Source organism: Drosophila mojavensis, unplaced genomic scaffold, assembly GCF_018153725.1.
Source record: "Drosophila mojavensis isolate 15081-1352.22 unplaced genomic scaffold, ASM1815372v1 contig_108, whole genome shotgun sequence".
Taxonomy (NCBI): Eukaryota; Metazoa; Arthropoda; class Insecta; order Diptera; family Drosophilidae; genus Drosophila; species Drosophila mojavensis.
The window spans coordinates 449175-472158 of record NW_025318636.1 but is presented as its reverse complement, the minus strand read 5'-3'; the positions used below and the strand labels follow the sequence as shown (position 1 = coordinate 472158).

General features: G+C 39.4%; 2 protein-coding genes across 3 annotated transcripts in view; one reads left to right on the top strand and one right to left on the bottom strand.

The window, feature by feature from the left end:
- Window positions 1-405: 405 nt before the first annotated feature.
- The window catches only part of LOC6578189, a 71705-nt gene continuing 49126 nt past the window's right edge, over window positions 406-22984 (bottom strand). The window contains exons 3-4 of one of the 2 annotated variants that reach the window (XM_044010077.1): window positions 836-1091; window positions 406-721 (exon numbers count right to left, since the gene is read on the bottom strand). In XM_044010077.1, coding sequence (XP_043866012.1) covers window positions 570-721; window positions 836-1091 — 408 coding nt within the window. In that variant the 3' untranslated portion in view covers window positions 406-569. Of the gene's footprint in view, window positions 722-835; window positions 1097-22984 lie in introns of those variants that run through there. The other variant, XM_002004070.4, reaches the window with a different exon arrangement.
- LOC122757581 lies at window positions 10838-17342 on the top strand. The gene is made up of 2 exons (XM_044010138.1): window positions 10838-10986; window positions 16494-17342. Exon 2 carries the CDS (start codon window positions 16609-16611, stop codon window positions 17230-17232), a length of 624 nt encoding a protein of 207 aa, XP_043866073.1. The 5' UTR covers window positions 10838-10986; window positions 16494-16608; the 3' UTR covers window positions 17233-17342.

Below are 22984 nucleotides of genomic sequence, written 5' to 3'. Positions count from 1 at the left end.
GTTCTAAAAACTGACCAAAAATGAGGTGTCTACTCACAGTAGGGGCGTGGCAAATACTACAGTATTAGAGCGAAACTTAGCTGCCAAATTGCTGATGGGATGTGAATGAGTATTCTGGAGCCGGTAAAGCTCGACTGCAACGTTCTTACTTGTTTCGATTGAAATTATCTGTAAACTAATGTTATTTATATATAATTACCGTAATTTATCGATATACGCATTTGAAACATGAATTTGTATAAGAATATACATGTATGTACATCCGTAAGACCGACCAGCGACAAATTTTTGGATTTACATTTTGCACAGGCCACAAATACTCACATATATTTCCAGAGACTGCAAGTGTGTGTGTGCTTTCCCGTGGCGAAATTATATTGTTTATGCGCATCAACGCTTTCATATCCTTCCCACGAATATCCATCGAAACGCTTACATTTTGTTTGTATGAGAGTGACAAACGCTTTTATAATTTAGGTATAACCTTCAAAAGGAAAGAGTTGGGATCGTTGCGAACAAATTTGAATTTTTGTACGCTGCTGATTTCGGTGATTTGAGAGACCATAGAGTCAGATAGAGAGAGAGAGTAGGACAAATAGCGCATAGCTGTGCTTCATATAAGAATGGGACCATTTCGTTTGAGCGCTTGCAGCGCACTGACTTTGTCGTGCAATACTTTCACTGCTTCTAGCGACCGAGCCAAGCAACTTAACATTTTTTGCTGTAAAAAAAATTTGTTCTACATGTCTTGTCCATGTGTTCTCTGGTTAGTGTTAATTCTGTATTACAAAAAATCTTTTTCGCTTAACAAAATATTAATTAATGATTGACTTACCAGACATAAAACATATATCATTGTTTGAAGTAGGCAACAATTGTCCTAATGCAATTCCAAGATAGGCGAAAAGAAGACTGCTTACTAAACAAATTAAAATTTTTCCCGGAAGATTTCGCAACTTTTCGATTGATGAATACACCATCAGAGTTATTACATAAAAGCAGCATGATATTAGAAGACCAACCGGATACATTCTAAAGCGTATACGATCATTGCTCACAACTTTGGAGTCGAAACACAAGAATGTATACAGCTGTGCTGAAAAAAATTAGATGGTATATGCGTGTAATAATCTGTAAACAAAGATCTAGATTAATACAATTGTATTTTTATACCCTGAACCCATTTTCAATGGGAAATCAGGGTATAATGGTTTTGTTGAAATGTATGTAACAGGGAGAAGGAGGCGTGGCAGACCCCACAAAGTATATATATTCTTGATCAGGGTGACGAGCTGAGTTGATTTGGCCCTGTCCGTCTGTCCGTATGTATGAACGCGTCGATTTCAGAAGATATAAGAGCTAGAGACTTCAAATTTTTTTAAATGTCCGTAATTACAGCGCGCATATCAAGTTTATCATTAAAAATCGATAACTCATCTCGATCTTTTTTTATCGATAAAAACCCTTATCGAAGCCCAGTTATAAAATAATAGCTTCTACACCTTTATTGCTAGAGTCTCCAAATTTTTAATGTATATGTCGAAGCACAAGTAGTGTTAATATATTGGCGAGCACTGTAATTGCGCTTTCTACCTACTTGTCTATTTCCCTTTTTGCGTGCCTTCGCACTTGTGTGTGTGTGAGTTGAGCCTGTGTGTTCGATGCCCTTGAACAAAGAATGCTCTATTACAGAGTATGGTGGTTGTTTTGGTCACACATGATCGCAACTTGCATAGTTAAGTTATTGAGAGTATTTGGTGGTCAGTATGTGAAATAGGAGCTGCTTGCTATTTCGGGACTGTTGTAATTTCATAAGAATATTGCGTCAGCCGTTTGGTGCATTGTAATTGGTCGAATATGATTGTAGCTGGGCGACAGCGTTTGCAGCTGTCGCTGAGTGTGGTTCGGTGGCAAGCACAAGAAAGAGTTGAGACAAAGAGGGCAGTAACGTTTGGAACTTGTCCGTCGCCGAAACTCGCTGGTGCTTCAACAATGAATAAAGAAAATACTAGTGCTTTAACATCAGAAGTGGGATCTGGCTCGCGACTCAACATGAGAAATGAAACAATAAAATTAAAATTTGTTAATTTGATTAACTTGTAAAAGCCGGCATCTGACGAGCAATTTGAATTGGTGCAACTTCACAAAAATTAATAGCGCAGCGAGGAGGATCATGTTCGTGGATGTTCATGTGGCTTGCGGTGTGTTTTTTTTTTTCTTGCTTGGCAATGAAACCGAGAGTGAGCGAGAGATAGAGTGGAAAGTGGCACAAAAATTACAAAAGACAAAAAAAAAAAAAAAAATTGCGTAGAGCAGTGGAGCGCCGCCGCCATGTGTAATGTGCGGATGCTTGCATGCGGAGAATGAGATTCCAGGGGGTTCCAGAATGTTCATTGAGAAAAAGCTAAGTACAAAATTTGTTTGTAATTCATTTAATATGTTGAAGGCAAGTCGTAGTACTGGAATGTGCAAAATGTGTAATGTATACAAATTTAAAATCTTTCGATAAAGCCTATAAAAAAAAAAAAAAAAAAATTATTTCTCGAGTTTGTTTGTCGAGTTTCATTTTGGTGTCATTGGTGTCATTAGTGTCATTTTGCCAACTACAATTACTGTCGGTGCTGTTATACAGCATTTTCATTATTATTATTGGACGGACACAAATATTGTCGTTTTTATTGATTGTTAATTAGGCATCAAGAACTAAACGTAACATATTTTACAGGACACAAAGATGGTGTGCTAATTTATAGATGTTTTCATTTGATTTGCAGTACATAGAGGGCAGAAGAATGGGTAATGTTGACTCATTTTCTAGAAATCTCTCATGCATTAGTGAGTATCATATGGCTGAACAGCGCAGAGATTCTGACGGAATTCATTTTGTGAATAAGTTGCAATTCTTTGGCCGAGGCTCGATCCTTACTTTGATTGCCAGGGGTTAAATGTTGATGTCAATCAGCTTTTTGTATTTCACTTGTAATTTATTTTGGTAAATGAGTAAAAGAAAGTCTTAAAGGGTGAGGAGAGTTGAGAAGAAAGAAATGAAGGCGTTGAAAGACGTCAGTAGTGAGTAGGAAGAGTAGTGGAACGTAACTTGTGAGACACACTGTGGACATCAGACACTATACCTCAGAGTCTTACTGATAAACATGTCATTGGTTTGCTAGCGCTGTTAGGGACACGAGTTAATGTGTTATCCTATCGACTCGCTGGTAGCCACTGACAGTAGGATTTTAGGTATGATGTTGTCCTGATGATCTAAGTAATCTTCATGTAAGAGTAGTCAGCTAGTAAAATGCCTTTGCTATAATTATTTTATGTTGGAAACTCTGTCAATTGCCTAGTTCGTTTATACTTTGTACTCACGAGGACGTGTAAATGTCAGAATGGCCGTAGTGAGATTTGTTTCAAAAAATAATTAATTAAACAATAAAAGAAAAAAAAAAGAAAAAAAAAAAAAAAGGTTTTTAAAGCAAATGTACAAGTTAAAATTACTATGATCCTTTTTTTGAAAGATCTCTCTGTGTTTTTGAAAAATTAAGAAAGCTTTCGAACAAAGTTAAATTTAAAGTTTAGAGCACAGTTGTAAGCATCTGAATTGTTAGAAAATTAATAATAGGAACAAATAGTTAAATAATAGAAAATACAATCATACTCATGATGATATGAGGAAGTTGCCAGATGGAGTTGATGTATGTCAGTTGAATTCGGAATGTTGTGATGATCATATGAATGATATTGAAAGTGAAACTGTTGGAAGAGACAGTAATGTTCTGAGAAACTGTTGGAAGAGACAGTATTGTTTTGAGAAGCTGTTGGAAGAGACAGTAATGTATTGAGAAACTGTTGCAAGAGACAGTAATGTATCGAGAAACTGTTGCAAGAGACAGTAAGGTATTGAGAAACTGTTGAAAAAGACAGTAATGTGTTGAAAAACTGTTGCAAGAGACAGTAATGAGTTGAATGATAGAGAAACTGTTGAGAGAGACAGTAATGTGCTGAATGAAAGAGAAATGCTAAAAGAGTCAGTAATGATCTGAATGGCAGAGAAATGGCTGAAAGAGTCAGTAATGAGCTAAATGGAAGAGAAATAGTTGAAAAAGTCAGTAATGATCTGAATGGAAGAGAAATGGTTGAAATAGTCAGCAATGAAATGAGTGAAGATAGAACGGCTGCTTGAAGAGCTGATAAGAAAAATGAGAATTTGTCATAGTGCAAAAATAAAGAACAAATGCTTTGATGATGACGTGTGGTACATAAGATATTTTGATGTAGATCAGTTGGAACTATGATACTGTAAAGAATTATAAAGACAGTTGGATTATGTTAGATCAAGAATGAAATTAAAACCTGAAGATAATATTCTGTATGGAAAATATTTGTAATGAACGAATTTATGAGAAGATTTATTGCGTAAAGCTTTTTATTGTAAGAGTTACACGAGGCCGTGATAAGGTCAGGATGGCCGTGTCGAAGCGCAAGTAGTGTTAATATATTGGCGAGCACTGTAATTGCGCTTTCTACCTACTTGTCTATTTCCCTTTTTGCGTGCCTTCGCACTTGTGTGTGTGTGAGTTGAGCCTGTGTGTTCGATGCCCTTGAACAAAGAATGCTCTATTACAGAGTATGGTGGTTGTTTTGGTCACACATGATCGCAACTTGCATAGTTAAGTTATTGAGAGTATTTGGTGGTCAGTATGTGAAATAGGAGCTGCTTGCTATTTCGCGACTGTTGTAATTTCAAAGGAATATTGCGTCAGCCGTTTGGTGCATTGTAATTGGTCGAATATGATTTGTAGCATAGAAATGTCCCGTTGTAGCTGGGCGACAGCGTTTGCAGCTGTCGCTGAGTGTGGTTCGGTGGCAAGCACAAAAAAGAGTTGAGACAAAGAGGGCAGTAACGTTTGGAACTTGTCCGTCGCCGAAACTCGCTGGTGCTTCAACAATGAATAAAGAAAATACTAGTGCTTCAACATATACTTATATGCAATTTATACAATTTCGATTTTTGTTAAAATTTACCCCCCACCTCTAAATTCACCCCCTCACCATCACTTTTGTAAAAAGCGTATTTCAAATACTAGAGACTTGTGCTTTGGCAATTACATGCATATTCATGTTATAATTATAATCTGAAAGTTTCATAAAGATCGTACGTCCATAAAAAAGTTATTAAACAATTAAGTTCTCATAGTAAGCGCACACTGCAGCCCATGCGTGTTTATGCGTGGTTGCTTGTGTGTGTATGTGTTTGTGTATGTGTGTGTGTATGCGTTTGTGTATGTATGCGTGTGTGTGCGTACGTGCGTGTGTGTGTGTGTGTGTGCGTGTTTCTTGTGTAAACTGAAAGTCGCGAAAAATTATTGAAATATCTATTGCTCCAAGGGTTCAGGGGATCTCGTAGTCGAGCAGTCTCGACTAGAGCTTTCTTACTTGTTTAATATAACGAACAAAAATTTAGAGGATCTAGTCAAGAATGTTATACTAAAATGGTACCCTAAAGTCTGAAAAATATATAAATTATTATCGATTTTATCGATATGGGAAATTTATAAGCTCGTACTGCGTATGGTACACACAAGTATTATTTCAATTATTTAGTTCTGTTTAGGGGATTACTGGATATTTTTGCGTTGACAAATCACGTATATCCCTGCCAATCTCCGAATACTATTAATCTATATATATAAAAGAGAGTTGTGTAAAAGTGTATTAGCACTTAAAACTCGAGATCTGCTGGACCAATTTTCATAGTTTTTGATTTGTTGGATTTGTCTCCGCCACGAGGCGGATCAGTAGATCTTTAAAATACTGAAAAAATTTGACGAATACTTGAAAAACGCGGTTTTTTCCCTAAAGATTCAAATTTCCATTTATACTCAGTAGCCTTGACAACAGTGACAGTTTCGGTCCTGTATAGAAGTAAATAAACAAATGTAGTCAGTCAGTCTACGGCACAGCCTCGAGCAGACCTGACTATTCAACAAACAAAAAAAAAAAAAAAGACTATTCAACAAAAAAAAAAAAAAAAAAGACTATTCAAAAAAAAAAAAAATAAATAAACAAAAAAAAATTTTTTTTCCAAATCAAAAAGAAAAATATTTCAAATCAAAAATCTGCAAAAATTCAAAAAAATTAAAAGATTAAAACCTGACTGTTCAAAACATAAATAAAAAATTCAAAATTCGAAATTAAAAAAAAAAAGTTAATTATTAAAAAGTGTATTTTTGGCTTTTTATATTTTTGGACTTTTAAACTTTATAAATATTTCAAATCAAAAATTACAAAAATAAAAAAAAAAAAAAAAAAAAGATTAAAACCTGTCTAATCAAAAATAAATAAAAAAATCCAAAATTCGAAATTCAAAAAAAAAAAAAAAAAGTTAATTATTAAAAAGTGTATTTTTGGCTTTTTATATTTTTGGACTTTTAAACTTTATAAATAATAATTGTGCGCGTGCGTACAAAAGCTAAATATCTCGAAAGTTCAGGTATTTGTTTGTCTCAAACATAAATTTGTGTAACTTATTTATATTTATATTTCTCGATTGTTTTATGTGGTTTTGTGCGAGGGCATATTCAGTGTTACTATTGATAAAAATGCCGCGTCCTAGAAGATCTAATCTTTCCCGGCGGACCCATAATGCAATTAGGCATCGGAATATCGCGAGTCAATTATCTGACGAAGAACGAGAAATCGCCCGAGAAAGGCGCCGCGTTAGTACCCAGCAAAGAAGGGCCTTAATTCGTGCTTCTCAAAGAGAGGCAGCCCGTGAAATGGCAATATAAAATGGTTCAAGGATTGATTTGAATCGAGCAGCGTTTCGATATGATTGCACCATTGACTATAGCTTGAATCGTTTAGTTTGCATTGGCCCAATGGACGTTGTTTGCCAGCATTGTGGCGCATTGAAGTTTGCTGGTGAAACGCCCGGTTTGTGCTGCCTTAGTGGTAAAGTGACATTGCCATTAGTGGTCCCGCCACCAGAGCCATTGCGTTCCCTGCTTTATGGCGAAACACTAGAATCACGACATTTTCTAGCGAACACTCAAAAATACAATGCCTGTTTCAATGACTTCATTTGGGGCGGAAATTATTAGAGACGGATATAATCCGACATTTAAGGTAATTTACGTTAAAAATTTTATTTTCTATGACTGTCAAAAAAAAAAAAAAAAAAAAAAAATTTGGAATAATGTAGTTTGTTAGATTTCTGTAAAAAGTGTTTGTAAATCTAACTATAACTATGGCTTTGAATTTAAAGATTCAAGGCCAGATTTGCCATCGCATTGGATCATTGCAAACTATTGAAGATGCACAGCACAAATTCTTGCAAATATACTTCATGGGCAATATGGAAGAACAACTTGACCGGCGTCAAGAAATCAACACAGCTATGAAAAGAGCAATTCTCCAAGATTTGCATGCTTAGAAATTTAAACCAACCAAAACTGTGCAATGGAACGCGTTTGGTGATAAGAAAACTGATGAGCAATGTGATTCACGCGTCGATACTCAAAGGAAAATTTAAAGATGAAGTTCTTATTCTTAGGATTCCGATGATCTCAACAGATATGCCCTTTGAATTTAAACGTCTTGCCTTCGCCATGACGATCAACAAGTCACAGGGCCAATCTTTGACTATTTGTGGCCTCAATCTAGAAAATGCGTGTTTTTCTCATGGTCAATTGTACGTGGCATGCTCACGTGTTGGCAAACCATCCGCATTATTTGTTCTTGCACCCGACCAAAAAACGAAGAATGTCGTTTACCACAAGGTGCTTGAATGAAAATCCGATTAATAAATTAATCAGAGTGTATCCCAACCTGAACAACATAGCTTTCAACAATTTTTTACCTAAAAATAACATAGAGGGCAATGCAACGTTTGCCGGGCCAGCTAGTATATAATATTAAGAAATACTATTTCGAAGAAACATTTTTTAACAATTAAGAATACGGTCTAAGCGTATTAGCTGTGTTAACGGCGAAACAACCAGCACACTTAGAAACTTTGAATTTAACGACTAATTTACTGCTGACGGGATTGCAGAATCGCACAATATGAGATTGAATATACCTACACGTGTGTACACATACATTTAAATGTTTTCATTCAAGAATATTGTAAAAATCATCATTGCCATTAAATTATCAGTCGCTATTGTTGACAAAAAAAAACGTCTATTCTTTACTGGAGTAGACATCTTTATTTAATTTAGTCATTTGAGGTTGAACTGTTACCGCTTTTCTCAATTAGACACGAAGTCATTGGACGTAGATATACTTTACCTAATTTTGTTCTATCAAACCGACATCAAATATTCAAGTCCCCAGCATTATTAGTGTTTAAATATAACAGAATTTGCGGAAAACGTTAAGTATTCTGAAATTTTTCGTCAATTCTAACAATTCTCTGAGGTAAGAGTTTTCAATACAAAAATTCGAAAATAACAGAGCAGTTTTTCCAATGAGCCATGGTAACTCAACTATCTAATTTTAATGTTTCTACCTCTAATATTTACTTTTGTTACGCTTTCAAATGACGTAGAGACGTATATCCTTTATTTTTATTCTCTGAACCCACTTTCAATGGGAAATTATATACCCTGTACAATGGTTTTGATAAATGTATTATAATAAAGTATATATATTCTTGATCAGGGTGACGAGCTGAGTCGATTTAGCCCTGTCCATCCGCGTTCAAGCATTCGGACAGACGGACAGAGCTAAATCGACTCAGCTCGTCGCCCTTATCAAGAATATATATACTTTATTGGTGTCTGCCACGCCTACCCTTATATTCACCCCCTCACCAATAAATTTGTGAAGCCGTATTTTAAGTATTAGAGACGTGCTGGAAGTTTCACGAAGAAAAGTTATTTCCACAAGAAAAATTATTAAGCAATTAAGTTCCCGTAGTTAGCCCACATTGCAGCCCATGAGTGTTTGTGCTTGCGTGCGAAGAGTTCAAGGCACGCAAGGCGCATACAACAGGACCATTTCGTTTGCGTGTTTGCAGCGCACTGATTTCGTCGTGCTATATTTCATTACCCGAGCCAAAAAAATTGGGCCGAGTGAATACGAAGTTGGGACCTGCGAGACACATATTTCGGCGTAGAATAAATTTGTTTTAGATGTCTAGTCCATGTGTTATTTGGTTAATGCTATAGAGCACATAGACCGGACAAGTAGTATAAGGCATTTTGCATACTTTTTTCGAGCATTACGACCCCAGATAGATTCGTACTTGCTCGGCTCCTCACCTTTAGGTTCGGACTACGAAAATATAGGAAAGCACAATCATTTCGCTTCATGCGCTCCACCGATATAGTCGATTGTTGAAAAAAAGATCCCTCTATGCTCAACGGTTCTCTTGTTATACCCTGAACCCATTGAAAATTGGAAATCAAGTATAATGGTTTTGTTAAATGTATGTAGCAGGCAGAAGGAGGCGTGGCAGACCCCATAAAGTATATATATTCTTGATCAGGGCGACGAGCTGAGTCGGTTTAGCTCTGTCCGTCTGTTCGTATGCTTGAACGCGTCCCCCCACCACTAATTTACCGCCTGTGATGGGGATGTTAAAGGCGTATTTCATATACCTTGCTTTGGCAAATAAATGCATATCTATTTTATATTCATAATCTGAAAGTTTCATGAAGATAGTCCATCCACAAGAAAAGTTATTAAACAAATAACTTCCCATAGTAAGCCAACACTGTAGCCAATGCGTGTTTATGCGTGCGTGCGTATGTCTGTGTGTGTGCGTGTATGTGTGCATATGCGAATAATTATTGAAATATCAATTGCTCGAAGGGTTCAGGGGAACCCTCATTGAAAATGGGAAATCAGGGTATAATGGTTTTGTTGAAATGTATGTAACAGACAGAAAGAGGCGTGGCAGACCCCACAAAGTACATATATTCTTGATCAGCACGACGAGCTGAATCGATACAACCCTGTCCGTCTGTCCGTCCGTATGAGTGCGTCGATCTCAAAAGTTATAAGAGCTATAAAGCTGAAATTTGGTATGCATACTCGTGTGTACCATACGCAGTACAAGATTATCATATCGATAACTCATCCGATAACTTTTTATCGATAATAATCGAAAATTTGTTTTTTTTTTCTCAACCTAATTTGAACACTTTTAGAGACTTCAGATTTACTGTGTATATACAGTTGATCGATACAAAGATTTCTTAATTTACAGATTTTGGATACCACGTCCCCTTTCTCCCCCAAAAGTACTAGAGACTTGTGCTTTGGAATCTACACACATTTTTACCATATGATTACGCTCTAAGATTATCATTATAATTGTATGTCTACAAAAGAAATTATTCAACAAATAAATTCTCATAATATTGCCCACGATGCAGCGCAGAGCAAATGCAGTCACTGTGTATGCATGTATGCATAAAAGAAGTGCAGAATGATGAGATTATTAGCTTAGAGGGTTCAGGGTATCTCTTAGTGGATCAGTCTCGACTAGAGCCTTCTTACTTGTTGTTAAGGCATTTGGATATTGCCTTCTGAAATATTATTATATATTATTATAAGAAATTGAATTATTATGAATTATTAATTGAATTATTATCGAAATTGTATAGGTTAAGTACTTGAAGCTGAACCACTGTACAGAGAAGTTGTTATTGTACGCGCTAGCACGGGAGTGTCGCTCTCCAAAAGATCGCTCTCTCGCTGCTCGCTGTTAGATGCGCATAGGTGCGCTCTCTACTGTGCAAGCTGCGCTTGCGTTCATGTTAAATTTAATAAATTCAGTACAAAATTGAACACCGGTGCCAGCACTTCGTATATTTCAGAGAGACCGCAAGTTGCTGTCTACTTTTTTTTTATAAATATTATACACTGGCCATCGAAGGACCAGACTCCTTTTGGAAGGACATTTTTGGCGCCCCCGGGTGGACACTCTCTGGAATTGAAGGAAGCTGGATTATGGATTTTGTGGATAATCAGGGAAGTACATAAATACATAGAGCACATAGATGACCAAGTAATGCAAGCCATAAATAAATAAATGCATTACTTGAGACATACAAAATATTAATGTATGTACAATCTACGCCTATGTACATTGTGTTGAGCTTATTTCAAATTGAAATTTAAAAAAAATAAATAAAAATAATAATAAGGTGCATATTGACCTTTGATCTGCAAATAATTCAATCTCTATTGCCTCGCATAATCCAAGTTTTCTTTGGCGCCGCTAGTGTGTTACAGTTTTTTTGCTCATTTTCGTCTCGCACTTTCGTTTTGCGCTTGCGCTCACAGCTTGCACAGATAATTGCGCTCTTAATTTACGCTCTTCATTTGCATGCGCGCTTGCAATATCGTTTGCACTCGCGCTTGCACTTATAGTTGCGCTCTCGTTTTACTGTCTCGCTTGCACATATTAGTGCGCGCTCACTTTGCGCTCAGTGCATACTCACTTGCTATATCGTTTGCACTCGCGCTTACACAGCAAATTTCGCTTTAATTTACGCTCATCATTTGCATGCGCGCTTGCAATATCGTTTGCACTCGCGCTTGCACTTATAGTTGCGCTCTCGTTTTACTGTCTCGCTTGCACATATTAGTGCGCGCTCACTTTGCGCTCATTGCATACTCACTTGCAATATCGTTTGCACCCACGCTTGCACACGCAGCAGCGCTCTCGCTTTGCGCTCAAAACTTGCACTCTCGCTTTGCGCTCATTGTATGAGCTCGATCTGCACTTATATTTTGGCATTCATACCGGCGCGCTCTCGCTTGTGAATGCATTGCACTCAGTCGCTCAACAGTCAAATATAACTCAATAGACCACTTGCCCAAATAGTCACTCAACATTTTGGTTGTTGTCTTCGCTATATCGTATCAACTGTCTGTAACAGTCACTCAAGTATAGTTTAACACTGCCAGCGTAATATATTGAGATTTATTACGATCGCGCGCATTTGTTAACATTCTTGAATTGCTCTTCGCTTGTTGTCATACATTAAGTGAACTTTTATTTGTTTCGATTGAAATTGGTTTCAACTGAGCATCACTTATAGCATCATGACTAACAAGCGAGGAAAGAATAGGTCTATGGACGAGTCATCATCAGAGCGTGTCGAAGCTCTGTTGGCCGTTTACAAAAATGTTACAAACGACATAACACGCATTAATAAATCATTAAAAGATTACACTAAACCAGTAGAGCCATTTGAAATTGAATGTCGACTTGAGATATTGAACCGCTACATAGAAAAGGCCTTTAAGACACAACAAGAGTTGGACGACATTAACGCAGATTTAGTGCCTCGGTCAACGTTAGAAGATTTGTGTGTATCGACAAAGGCACTTCTTATGAAGCGAGGTAGTGATAGCCAACCTAAAAGTGAGAGTCCCGCTAACTCTACAATGATTAGCTCAGTGTCACATTCTAGGAATCTACCGAATATAAAGCTGCCAAAGTTTAGCGGAGAATATTCGGAATATAAGAATTTCATTGGACTTTTTGAGAGTTTAGTCGACAACGAGCCAGGGTTATCAAATATAGAAAAGTTTAACCACTTGTTGTCATGCTTGGACAAAGAAGCATTAGGCACTGTCAAGGCATATCAGGTGACAGATGCAAATTATCCAAAAGCGTTAGCTGCTTTAAAAAATGTGTACGACAATCAGTGTCTCATATTTTTTAACAGCATTTCAAAACTATTTGATCTCCCACACATGTCCGAACCGTCAGCATCATCTTTGCGCATGCTGATAGACTCAGTCCGTGCCATTTACGAATCTCTTTTATCGCTAGGATCTGATAAGCAGATTTCGAATGCCATGCTCATCCATTTGGTAATGATGAAAGTGGACGCTGGCACGCGCTCTAGGTGGGAAGAGAATCTTGACTACAATAAGCTTCCATTGTGGCAAGATTGTGAAGCTGCCTTGAACAGACGGTATCAGCATTTAAGTGCTGAAGACTCATCTGGTCCACGTCGTAAGGTAGCTCAGGATAATAAGAAAAGAATTGGGAAAACTTCTCTAGCTGTCGCTCTGCCAAGTGAGCCGCAGAGTCCCAAATGCGTGTTTTGTAAAAAGAACGATCACTTCATTCACTCGTGCTCGTCGTTCGCAGCAATACCTTGCCAGAAACGTTTTACGTTCGCAAAGAGCTATCCGCTCTGTATAAATTGTTTGCGAACAGGACACTCAGTGGCTGCTTGCAAATCAGCCCACTGTCGTGTGTGCTCTAAGCCGCACCATACCATACTGCATAGATACAGCTCTGAAGCGGCTCAAAGTAGCTCAGCAGTTGTATCAGCAGTCCCTCGTGTCACTTCGTCACAGATTTCATCTGTAAATCACGCACGGATAGCCTCTGATCAAGTTCTTTTGGCAACTGCAGTTGTGAAGATAAAAGATCAATCTGGATCTTATCACTTAGCTAGAGCTTTATTAGATTCCGGCTCGCAAGTAAATTTCATAACTGAAGAACTGGCAAAACAGTTGAAATTAAAACGGCAAAGATCTGGGATTCAATTGTTGGGCATTGCTAATTGTCAGTCATCTGTTCGGCACAGCGTTCAAACTTCGATAGCGTCCCGAACGGACGACATAGAAATCCGAACAGACTTTGGTGTGTTACGTTCCATTTCGTCGTATCAACCAGAGAAGCACACTGAAGAGATCAAGGTACCTGATAATGTACAATTAGCTGATCCTCAATTCCACAAGCCGCAACGTATTGATTTGTTGCTCGGTGCTGATATCTTTTTTGATATATTAAGAGAAGGCAAAATAAAAGGATCCGATAACAACCCAACATTGCAATTGACTGCCTTTGGTTGGATTGTATCTGGTCGCTGCCGAACATTGAATGCAGCTACTAGTTCGTCGACTTTCATTAGCGTCGTAAACGACGACATAGCTATAGATTCAATAGTTCGCAAGTTCTGGGAGTTGGAAGAAAAGCCAAATACAATTAATTCGAATTTGTATACCCCAGAGCAACAACTGTGCGAGAAGTCATTTGTGGAGACTATTTGCCAAACTACCTCGGGTCGTTTCAGAGTGTCGCTGCCATTCAAATCAAGCCCACATTGTCTTGGTACGTCTTACGACACAGCCAAGCGACGATTTCTGGCCTTGGAAAGAAGAATGAGCAAGCAAGAAGACATTCGGCCAATGTATATTGACTTTATGAAAGAATACTTGGCCTTGGGTCACATGAGCCCAACTAACAATCAAATTCCGAGAGAGCCGCATTATTTCATCCCATATCAATGCGTGCTAAGACCGCACAGCGCATCCACTAAACTTCGAGTAGTGTTTGATGCCTCTAGCAAGTCCTCCTCTCAATTGTCGCTGAATGATCTACTCATGGTGGGTCCGACCATCCAGCCGCAGTTATGGGAGACTTTGCTAAGATTTCGACTTCGTCCTTGGGCTGCTACAGCAGACATCGCTAAAATGTACCGTCAAATTGAACTTGACGAGTCCCACCGCAACTTTCAACTTATTGTGTGGAGGGAAACGCCCACTGATCCGTTACAAATCTTTCGATTAAACACAGTAACGTACGGGACAGCGACTGCTCCATTCTTAGCAATTCGATGTTTAAAACATCTAAGCGACTTGCATGCTTCCACTCATCCAGCTGCTGCAAGATCGTTAGCCCGAGATTTCTATGTTGATGACCTGTTGACAGGAGCAGATAGCGTCGAAGAATTGTGCTTGTTGCATCGAGACTTGATCGCAATTCTTCAAAAGTTTGGATTTCCTCTCACAAAATGGTCGTCCAATTGTAAACAACTCGCAGCACAACCAGCTAGAAACGATATAGTTATTGGTCATCAAGAGGACACAAAAACATTGGGATTAATTTGGAATCCAATGAATGACAGCTTTAGATATTCCATGAACTGTCCAGTAGAAGTTCAACAGACCAAAAGATCCGTTTTGTCATTTGTAGCAAGGTTATACGACCCCTTAGGTTTGTTAAGTCCGATCGTAACTCGTGCGAAGGTCCTTTTACAGGAAATGTGGTTGCACAAACTTGGGTGGGATGACCAATTGCCTGTTCAAATGAGGCAAGAATTTGAGGCAGTAACTAGCTGTTTCTCAAATCTAAACTCGTTGCATATACCTCGTTACGTTGGCACACTTAAATCGAAAGGATGTCAAATCCATGGATTTGCTGATGCCTCAACGAGAGCTTACGGTTGTTGTTTATACGTAAGAATGCAAACAGATAAGGGTATCACTACCAGGCTGCTAGTCGCTAAATCTAAGGTAGCGCCCTTGAAAACAAAATCTGTTCCGCGGCTGGAGTTGTGTGCTGCAGAATTGTTAGCTACCTTATGGGATGCGGTAAGGAAAGTACTTGATTGTCCTATTAATCAAGTCACATTTTGGTCAGACTCTGAGGTGGTGCTTCATTGGCTGCGAATGCATTCATCTAGCTTGAACACATTCGTTGCTAATCGCGTTGCAACCATCCAAGAGTTGACAACTAATGTATCTTGGCGTCATGTACCAACGAAAGACAACCCAGCAGATATTGTATCTCGGGGATGTTCAGTTGAGGAGCTTAAAACATCATTGTGGTTTTGCGGACCAGGATTTTTAAAGCTCTCTGACACATGGTGGCCAGCCAACCCACAAATCACCCTATCAAAGGAGTTAGAGCTGCTAGAGAAGCGTAGAACTGCAATTACTATGATCGCGGTCGATGAGGTAGCAAATCCTATCGTACATCTTATTGAGTCAACGTCATCATTTTCTAAGCTAATCCGCATCGTTGCCTATATGTTCCGCTTTATCAATGGAAAACAAGAAAGTCATTCTTCACTTGTTCCTACAGCTTCTGAGTTAAGCTTCGCATTCCTTGCAGTTATATCTGTAATTCAACACATTGAATTCAGCGAAGAAATAAAGAAAATAAAGAAGTCAGTCGTGTTGCAACCGTCATTGCAAAAACTGACACCATTTTTGCACCCACATCAGCATGGCAGGCGTATGTTATGGTTGCTACGAGTAGGAGGTCGTTTATTGAAGGCACCATTAGCACATAATGCCAAATTCCCATTGTTGCTTCCAAAAAAATGTCGTTTCGTAACGCTTTATTTGGAGCATTTGCATCACTCTCATTGCCACGCCAATCCCCTAGTACTAATGGGCCTGCTTCGTCAGCAGGTTTGGCTGGTCAATGCTCGACAGGCTTGCAGTGCAGTAGTCCGAAAATGTGTACATTGTTTTCGCTACAAGCCGAAACTCTTATCCCAAATAATGGGCAATCTTCCCGCTGATCGCTTACATGGAAATAGGCCATTTGAGATCAGTGGAGTGGACTTTTGCGGTCCAATACTAGTTTCGCTGGGAATTCGGGGCAAATCGCCAGTCAAAATGTATATTGCCATATTTGTTTGCTTTACTTCGAAGGCAGTGCATCTTGAATTAGTCACCGATTTAACCACAAATTCATTTCTAATGTGTTTATCCAGGTTCGTTGGTCGACGTGGGCTTGTCCGGAAGCTGTACTGCGACAATGCCACCAATTTCGTGGGTGCTGCACGCACGCTGGACCTCAAAGCTACGTTCCATGGCAACACAGCGGACATGGAAATGTTTGCTGCGGAGCGGGGCATGGAGTTTGTATTCATCCCTCCTCGAGCGCCGCATTTTGGCGGCCTTTGGGAAGCGGCGGTGAAATCCGCCAAAGGTTTGCTGCTGAAAGCGATGGGCAGCGCTCGATTACGGCAAGACGAGGTGGCCACCGTGCTGGTCGAGGTCGAGGCCGTGCTCAATTCGCGGCCAATGGTCGCTCCCAGCAGCAACCCCAACGACGGCGAAGTGCTCACGCCAGGGCACTTCCTGATAGGAGCAACGCTCGTGCCGCTGCCAATCGCGTCCACAGAGCCAGTCGACGACGTCAAGCTGACACTATTAAAAAGATGGCAGCTGACATCCAACATCAAGCGTCGATTTTGGAACGACTGGTCAAGGGACTACCTGCTCAGCCTGCAGCAGAAGTCAAAATGGACGAAGGAGAGACAGAACATACAGGTCGGAGCAGTCGTGCTCGTGGGAGAGGACAACGCTCCTCCACAACAGTGGATGCTAGGCGTGGTGACGGAAGCCATAGTCGGAGGAGATGGTAGAGTGCGCGTAATTGTCGTTAAGACAAAAAATGGCACATATAAAAGGGCAATTCATCGCGTTGCACCACTGCCACTCCACTAATACACCATGTTATTGAAGCCCTGCGGCCTTTCAACGCGGCCGATGTTAAGGCATTTGGATATTGCCTTCTGAAATATTATTATATATTATTATAAGAAATTGAATTATTATGAATTATTAATTGAATTATTATCGAAATTGTATAGGTTAAGTACTTGAAGCTGAACCACTGTACAGAGAAGTTGTTATTGTACGCGCTAGCACGGGAGTGTCGCTCTCCAAAAGATCGCTCTCTCGCTGCTCGCTGTTAGATGCGCATAGGTGCGCTCTCTACTGTGCAAGCTGCGCTTGCGTTCATGTTAAATTTAATAAATTCAGTACAAAATTGAACACCGGTGCCAGCACTTCGTATATTTCAGAGAGACCGCAAGTTGCTGTCTACTTTTTTTTTATAAATATTATACACTGGCCATCGAAGGACCAGACTCCTTTTGGAAGGACACTTGTTTTGTCAGAGTTTATATAGTCACGCTGCATTAGAACCAAAAAAAATCGTAATGCAATAACCACTCTTTTTTACCAACTCATTCTTTAGATTCCCATTAGCTGATCTAAAGCTGAGTAATGTTCCCCAAAAGCTCTCATATCTTCTTACTCTATCTCCTCTTCTGCCTTGTCCCCCAAACCGAAAGCTATTATTAGCAAAACAATAATTTATTTTTTGTAGTAGTAACTAAGCTTAGTTATTGTGGGACCATGTGGCGCATATTTGTGGGTTATTGTTAGCTCCCCAAGCTGGAGATCAATAATCAATACAATTTAAGCAGCGTGTTGCAGTTCCCCCCTTTGTACCCTCTTCCCGATGACATAATAGCCGGATCCAGCGCATGCACTGCAAAAACACTCCAAGCCCCAGAACATCCACCAACGTAACACGTTAAAAAAGTACGAAGCCAAACCAATAAATTATTTCAAACTTTTGATTTACTGAGGGGTCGGCAATTCGCTTAGTTCCTCAATTTTACGTAAGTAAGGACGAATTTCACCTGCTCTTACTTCATATCCAAAATACTGAACTGAGTCTTTTAAAAATGAACATTAAATGAAAAGCCAGCATTAGACTATATATTCAAAACAGTTTCTAGTCTCTCAAAAGCATCCTTATTTGTTGGAGCAACGATCATTATATCGTCCATGTATAGGCCAGGTCACCTATCACTTTCATTACCGCTCTCTGAAATACCGATGCATCGCGATGGTGCGTTCTTTAACCCAAAGGGCATGGCGGTAAATTCAAATTGCCCATCAGAGGTAACAAACGCAATGTATTCAATGGAATCTTTATATAACTGCACCTGATAATATCCACAGGCCATATCTAGACAAGTGAAATACTTGGCTCCTCTTAGTATAGCTATTTGATCGGCTACTGTATTTTCATTTAATTATCTATAATCAACACAGAGCCTAACTGAACCATTTTTCTTTTTTTCCAAAAATGCTGGACACCTCTTGCATCTTTATTTTTGGCTCATCAACGACACACAGTTCCACTCTCTTAGATCCTGCATCATTTCCTGACAAATTCCTGGGACATTGTGTAGAAATGTGTAGCACCTAACTGTTTTAGGACGCTGCAACGACGTTCGCTCAGTTCGATGGTCTTCTCCTGATGGAGGTTGTATCTTTACTCTGCAGTCAACACTTATCTCTCGGACTACAAAGCTCGTCTGTTAAGAATGTTTCCAGTGTAGGCAATGCGTTGCAACATGTGGTCCCTCGGTATCCATGTCTCTCCATTTGGTCACTAGTGATGTAATTTTTCGGCTCGCATACACAACAAGACACTCGCCAAGATTCGGACGACTATTCAATAGATTTAAAATAGATATTGCTGACGTCTCAAAACTGTGATACGTTTGTTCAAACAATTGTCTGAATTGAATGCCTGAATAACATATTTTCGATAGCCACTGAGACGCGTTTCCATCAAAGCATTTTGTCAGTGCCAAAATTAAGGTTTTTCGCTACAGTAGCACAACATTGTTTTACATCGGCGCAGGCAACATCAGAATTGTATTTCGGCAAGAGAATGCGACCATTTTGTAACGGTTGTTTAGACGACGCTTACAAACTTGTTGCAAGTACCAGAAAGTTATGATTTTGTTGTTCTAACAAAACACGAAATTGATCTTCACACACGGTTGGTCGAGTGTTAGATCACACTTCTTATATCTTCTGATATCTTCGGTCAAGTTAGTCTTGAATATTGCCCTCCATTACACCATTAAAATTGTGCAGCGAGTCTCATCATGTTGTCGGGTTCTCTTCTCAAATCAAAGACAATATTCTTCACTTACTCAACAACAATCTAACAATCATCGTCTCTCTTACCCAACACAATTCAGAACCTTATGAGTATTGGCGCGTAGTTTCAAATTACTGTATTCTATCAGTTTATCTCCGACATATATACTATATTGTACAATATGTGTTTAGTGATTATTAGTTTCCAAGCTGCCTACGAATCCAGCATGGAGTTGACCATGTTGTTCGCTCTAATGGAACGGCCCACTGCCTCTTCTAGACAACGCCTCTCCTCTAGGAGACGTGTTTGGCGTCTTCCACCAGGCCACATCCGCACCAAGGGCATTCGTCGGTTTCTTCTTGGCCAAAGCGCTTCTATTAGGTGCGAAAGCATCCATGTCCCGAAAGAATCTGCCTTAGATAAGAATTAATCTCGCCGTATTTGCGGCTTACCCATGGTTCAAGCTCCGGGATGAGCGTGTGCGTCCACTCTTAGCTGAGCTATTCCATCCTCTTTGCCATCGTGCAATGATGTTCGCTCTGATATCGTTGTGTCGTATAGGATCGTGTGCATTCCGCTCCACGGCTTCGGCGACCAAGTCCTGAAAGCGCAGCTGACTCTGATTGCGCTCAGTCTATAGGTGCCGCTAATGCCCCGGCTGTAGCTCAGCGTTGCCATCGCTCTTGACCATATTGGCGCAGCCTAGAGGATGACGGACCTAATGACGCTCATTAGAAGGAGACGTCGAAGAGGCCCCAGTACTGTACATTGTGGGACTCCAGCTGACACTGTATGAGTTTGGGGACCCTCACTCGATCACAGAAGATATAAGAGCTAGAGTCTTGAAATTTTTTTTCCTAGGTCCGTGTATATTACGCGCATATCAAGTTTTTCTCTAAATATCGATAACTACTATTTTATATTTTATTATCGATTAAAAACCTTATCGAAAGCTAGTTATTTAATTATATCTCCTACACCTTTAGAGCTAGAGCTTCCAAATTTTAAATGTAGACTTATATGTATTTTATATAATTAAAAATTATATAGTTAAAATTTACCCCCCACTCCTATTTCTACCCCCTCATCCTCACCTTTGTAAAAAGCGTATTTCAAATACTAGAGACTTATGCTGTGGAATGTATATACATTTGAACATTATTATTATGTTCTAAAAGTTTCATTAAGATTGTACGTCTAGAAATTAAATTATTCAACAAATAAATTCTTATAATGTTGCTCACACTGCAGCGTAGCCCAAGCGCAGTCGCTGCTTATTGCACAGTTAGCAGAGCGAGTTCTAATACGTGCGTGTGTATGTATGTGTGCCGAAAAGAAATGCACAGTGATTAGAATATCAGATTAGAGGGTTCAGGGTATCTCCTAGTCGAGCAGTCTCGACTAGAGCCTTCTTACTTGTTACTATCTCTTTTAGATGTTTAGGGATATTATATTATGTCAGCACATCCAGTATCATGTCCCAACTGGCTGTGTCGAAGGCATTCTTTACGTCTAACCGCAATGGTGCAGTTTTGCTTCGTCCTTTATTTAGCGCATCTATTGTTGACCAGGCCTTCCGGAAACCATATTGATTTGGTGACAGGCCTCCGGCGCTAACAATAGCTTCTCCAGTTTAGAGCAAATCAATTTCTCAAACACCTTTCCCATGGAGTCTTAGAGACAGATTGGTCTATATGATGATGGCCTTGGGTCGCAATAGCAGGTTCTGTGTTTTCCAGGTTGCAGTGAACGTCTCCTGAATTAAACATTCGTTGTATAATTCGGCAAACGAATTTGGGTGCAAGTCGAAGGCTAGCTTTAGAGCACGATATGAGATCCCGTCCAGCCTGAGCTGAGTTAGGCCGATCTTGACGCTACCTAACGCTAACCTAACTTACGCGTCTATATATTGCGACGCTCTAGATCTAACTTAACGCCTGTGCCCTTCACGAAGCTCTAAATCTAAAGCGTCTTAACGTGTGTGTCTTCTCTTCACAAAGCTCTCTATCTAACTAAAAAAAAAACTTTCCTACTCCGGGCTTAAGCCACTCGCCCTCGCGGCCGCTCAATTCACCACGCTGGGGCAGGGCTTCACTGCCGATCGCCGACGTTGCATGTGCTTATCCGCCTTCTAAATGTAAAATTAAAACAAGTAAGAAAGCTCTAGTCGAGACTGCTCGACTACGAGATCCCCTGAACCCTTCGAACAATAGCTTTTTCATCATTGTTCGCTTCATTCTGCTTACAAAAGAAACACGCAAACACACACACACACACACGCACACACACACATACAGACACACACGTATACACACACACACACACAAGAACCCACGCATAAACAAGTATGGGCTGCAGTGTGCGCTTACTATGAGAACCTTATTAACTTTTCCTGGGGATGTACTTTCTTCATAAAACTTTTAGATTATGATTATAACAAAGATATGCATGCATTTGACAAAGCACAAGTCTAGTATTTGAAATACGTCTTTTACAAACATCTTGGTGAGAGGGTGGATATAGGGGTGGGGGGTAAATTTTAACAAGCCCCGAAATTGTATAAAATGGATATAAGCATACATTTAAAAGATGTAGGAGATATAATTTTATAACTGATTTTTGGTATGATTTTTTACCGATAAAAATAAATACCTGGATGAGTTATCGATTTTTGGTGATAAGGTCTATATCCACGCTGTATATACGGACATTTAAAAAAAAATTTGAAGTCTCTCTAGCTCTTATATCTTCTATAATCGACGGACAGACAGTCGGACAGGGCCAAATCGACTCAGCTCGTCGATCTGATCAAGAATATATATACTTTTCGGGGTCTGCCACGCCTCTTTCTGCCTATTACATACATTTCAACAAAACCATTATACCCTGATTTCCCATTTACTACATCTACTAATTCAACTTATAACTCGGGGCTTAATACATTTTCAATAACAACTTACATTTTAATAATTCGACTTATAAAACTATAAAGTCATAAGTTAATTACTATCGCTACCATGCTATTAATCTCGACTAACATAACTACAAACTTATATACTTCAAACATGAAAGGCGGTGTGTTGGCGAGCCGCATTACACAGTCTCTTTCTTATTATACCCTGAACCCATTGAAAATGGGAAATCAGGGTATAATGGTTTTGTTAAAAGTATGTAACAGGCAGAAGGAGGCGTGGCAGACCCCACAAAGTATATATATTCTTGATCATGGCGACGAGCTGAGTCGATTTGGCCCTGTCCGTCTGTCCGTCCGTCCGTCCGTCCGTCCGTCCGTATGTATGAACGCGTCGATCTCAGAAGATATAAGAGCTAGAAACTGTATATCACGCGCATATCAAGTTTTTCTTTATATATCGATAACTACTCCAGATATTTTATTATCGATTAAAAACCATATCGTTTCAAGTACTAGAGACGTGTGTATACATTTTCACCATATAATTACGCCCTGAAACTTTCATTAAGATTGTACGTATAGAAATTAAA

Coding starts and splice junctions, on each gene's coding strand:
- LOC122757581 (XM_044010138.1), top strand. CDS start 16,609: ATGGAAATGTTTGCTGCGGAGCGGGGCATGGAGTTTGTATTCATCCCT.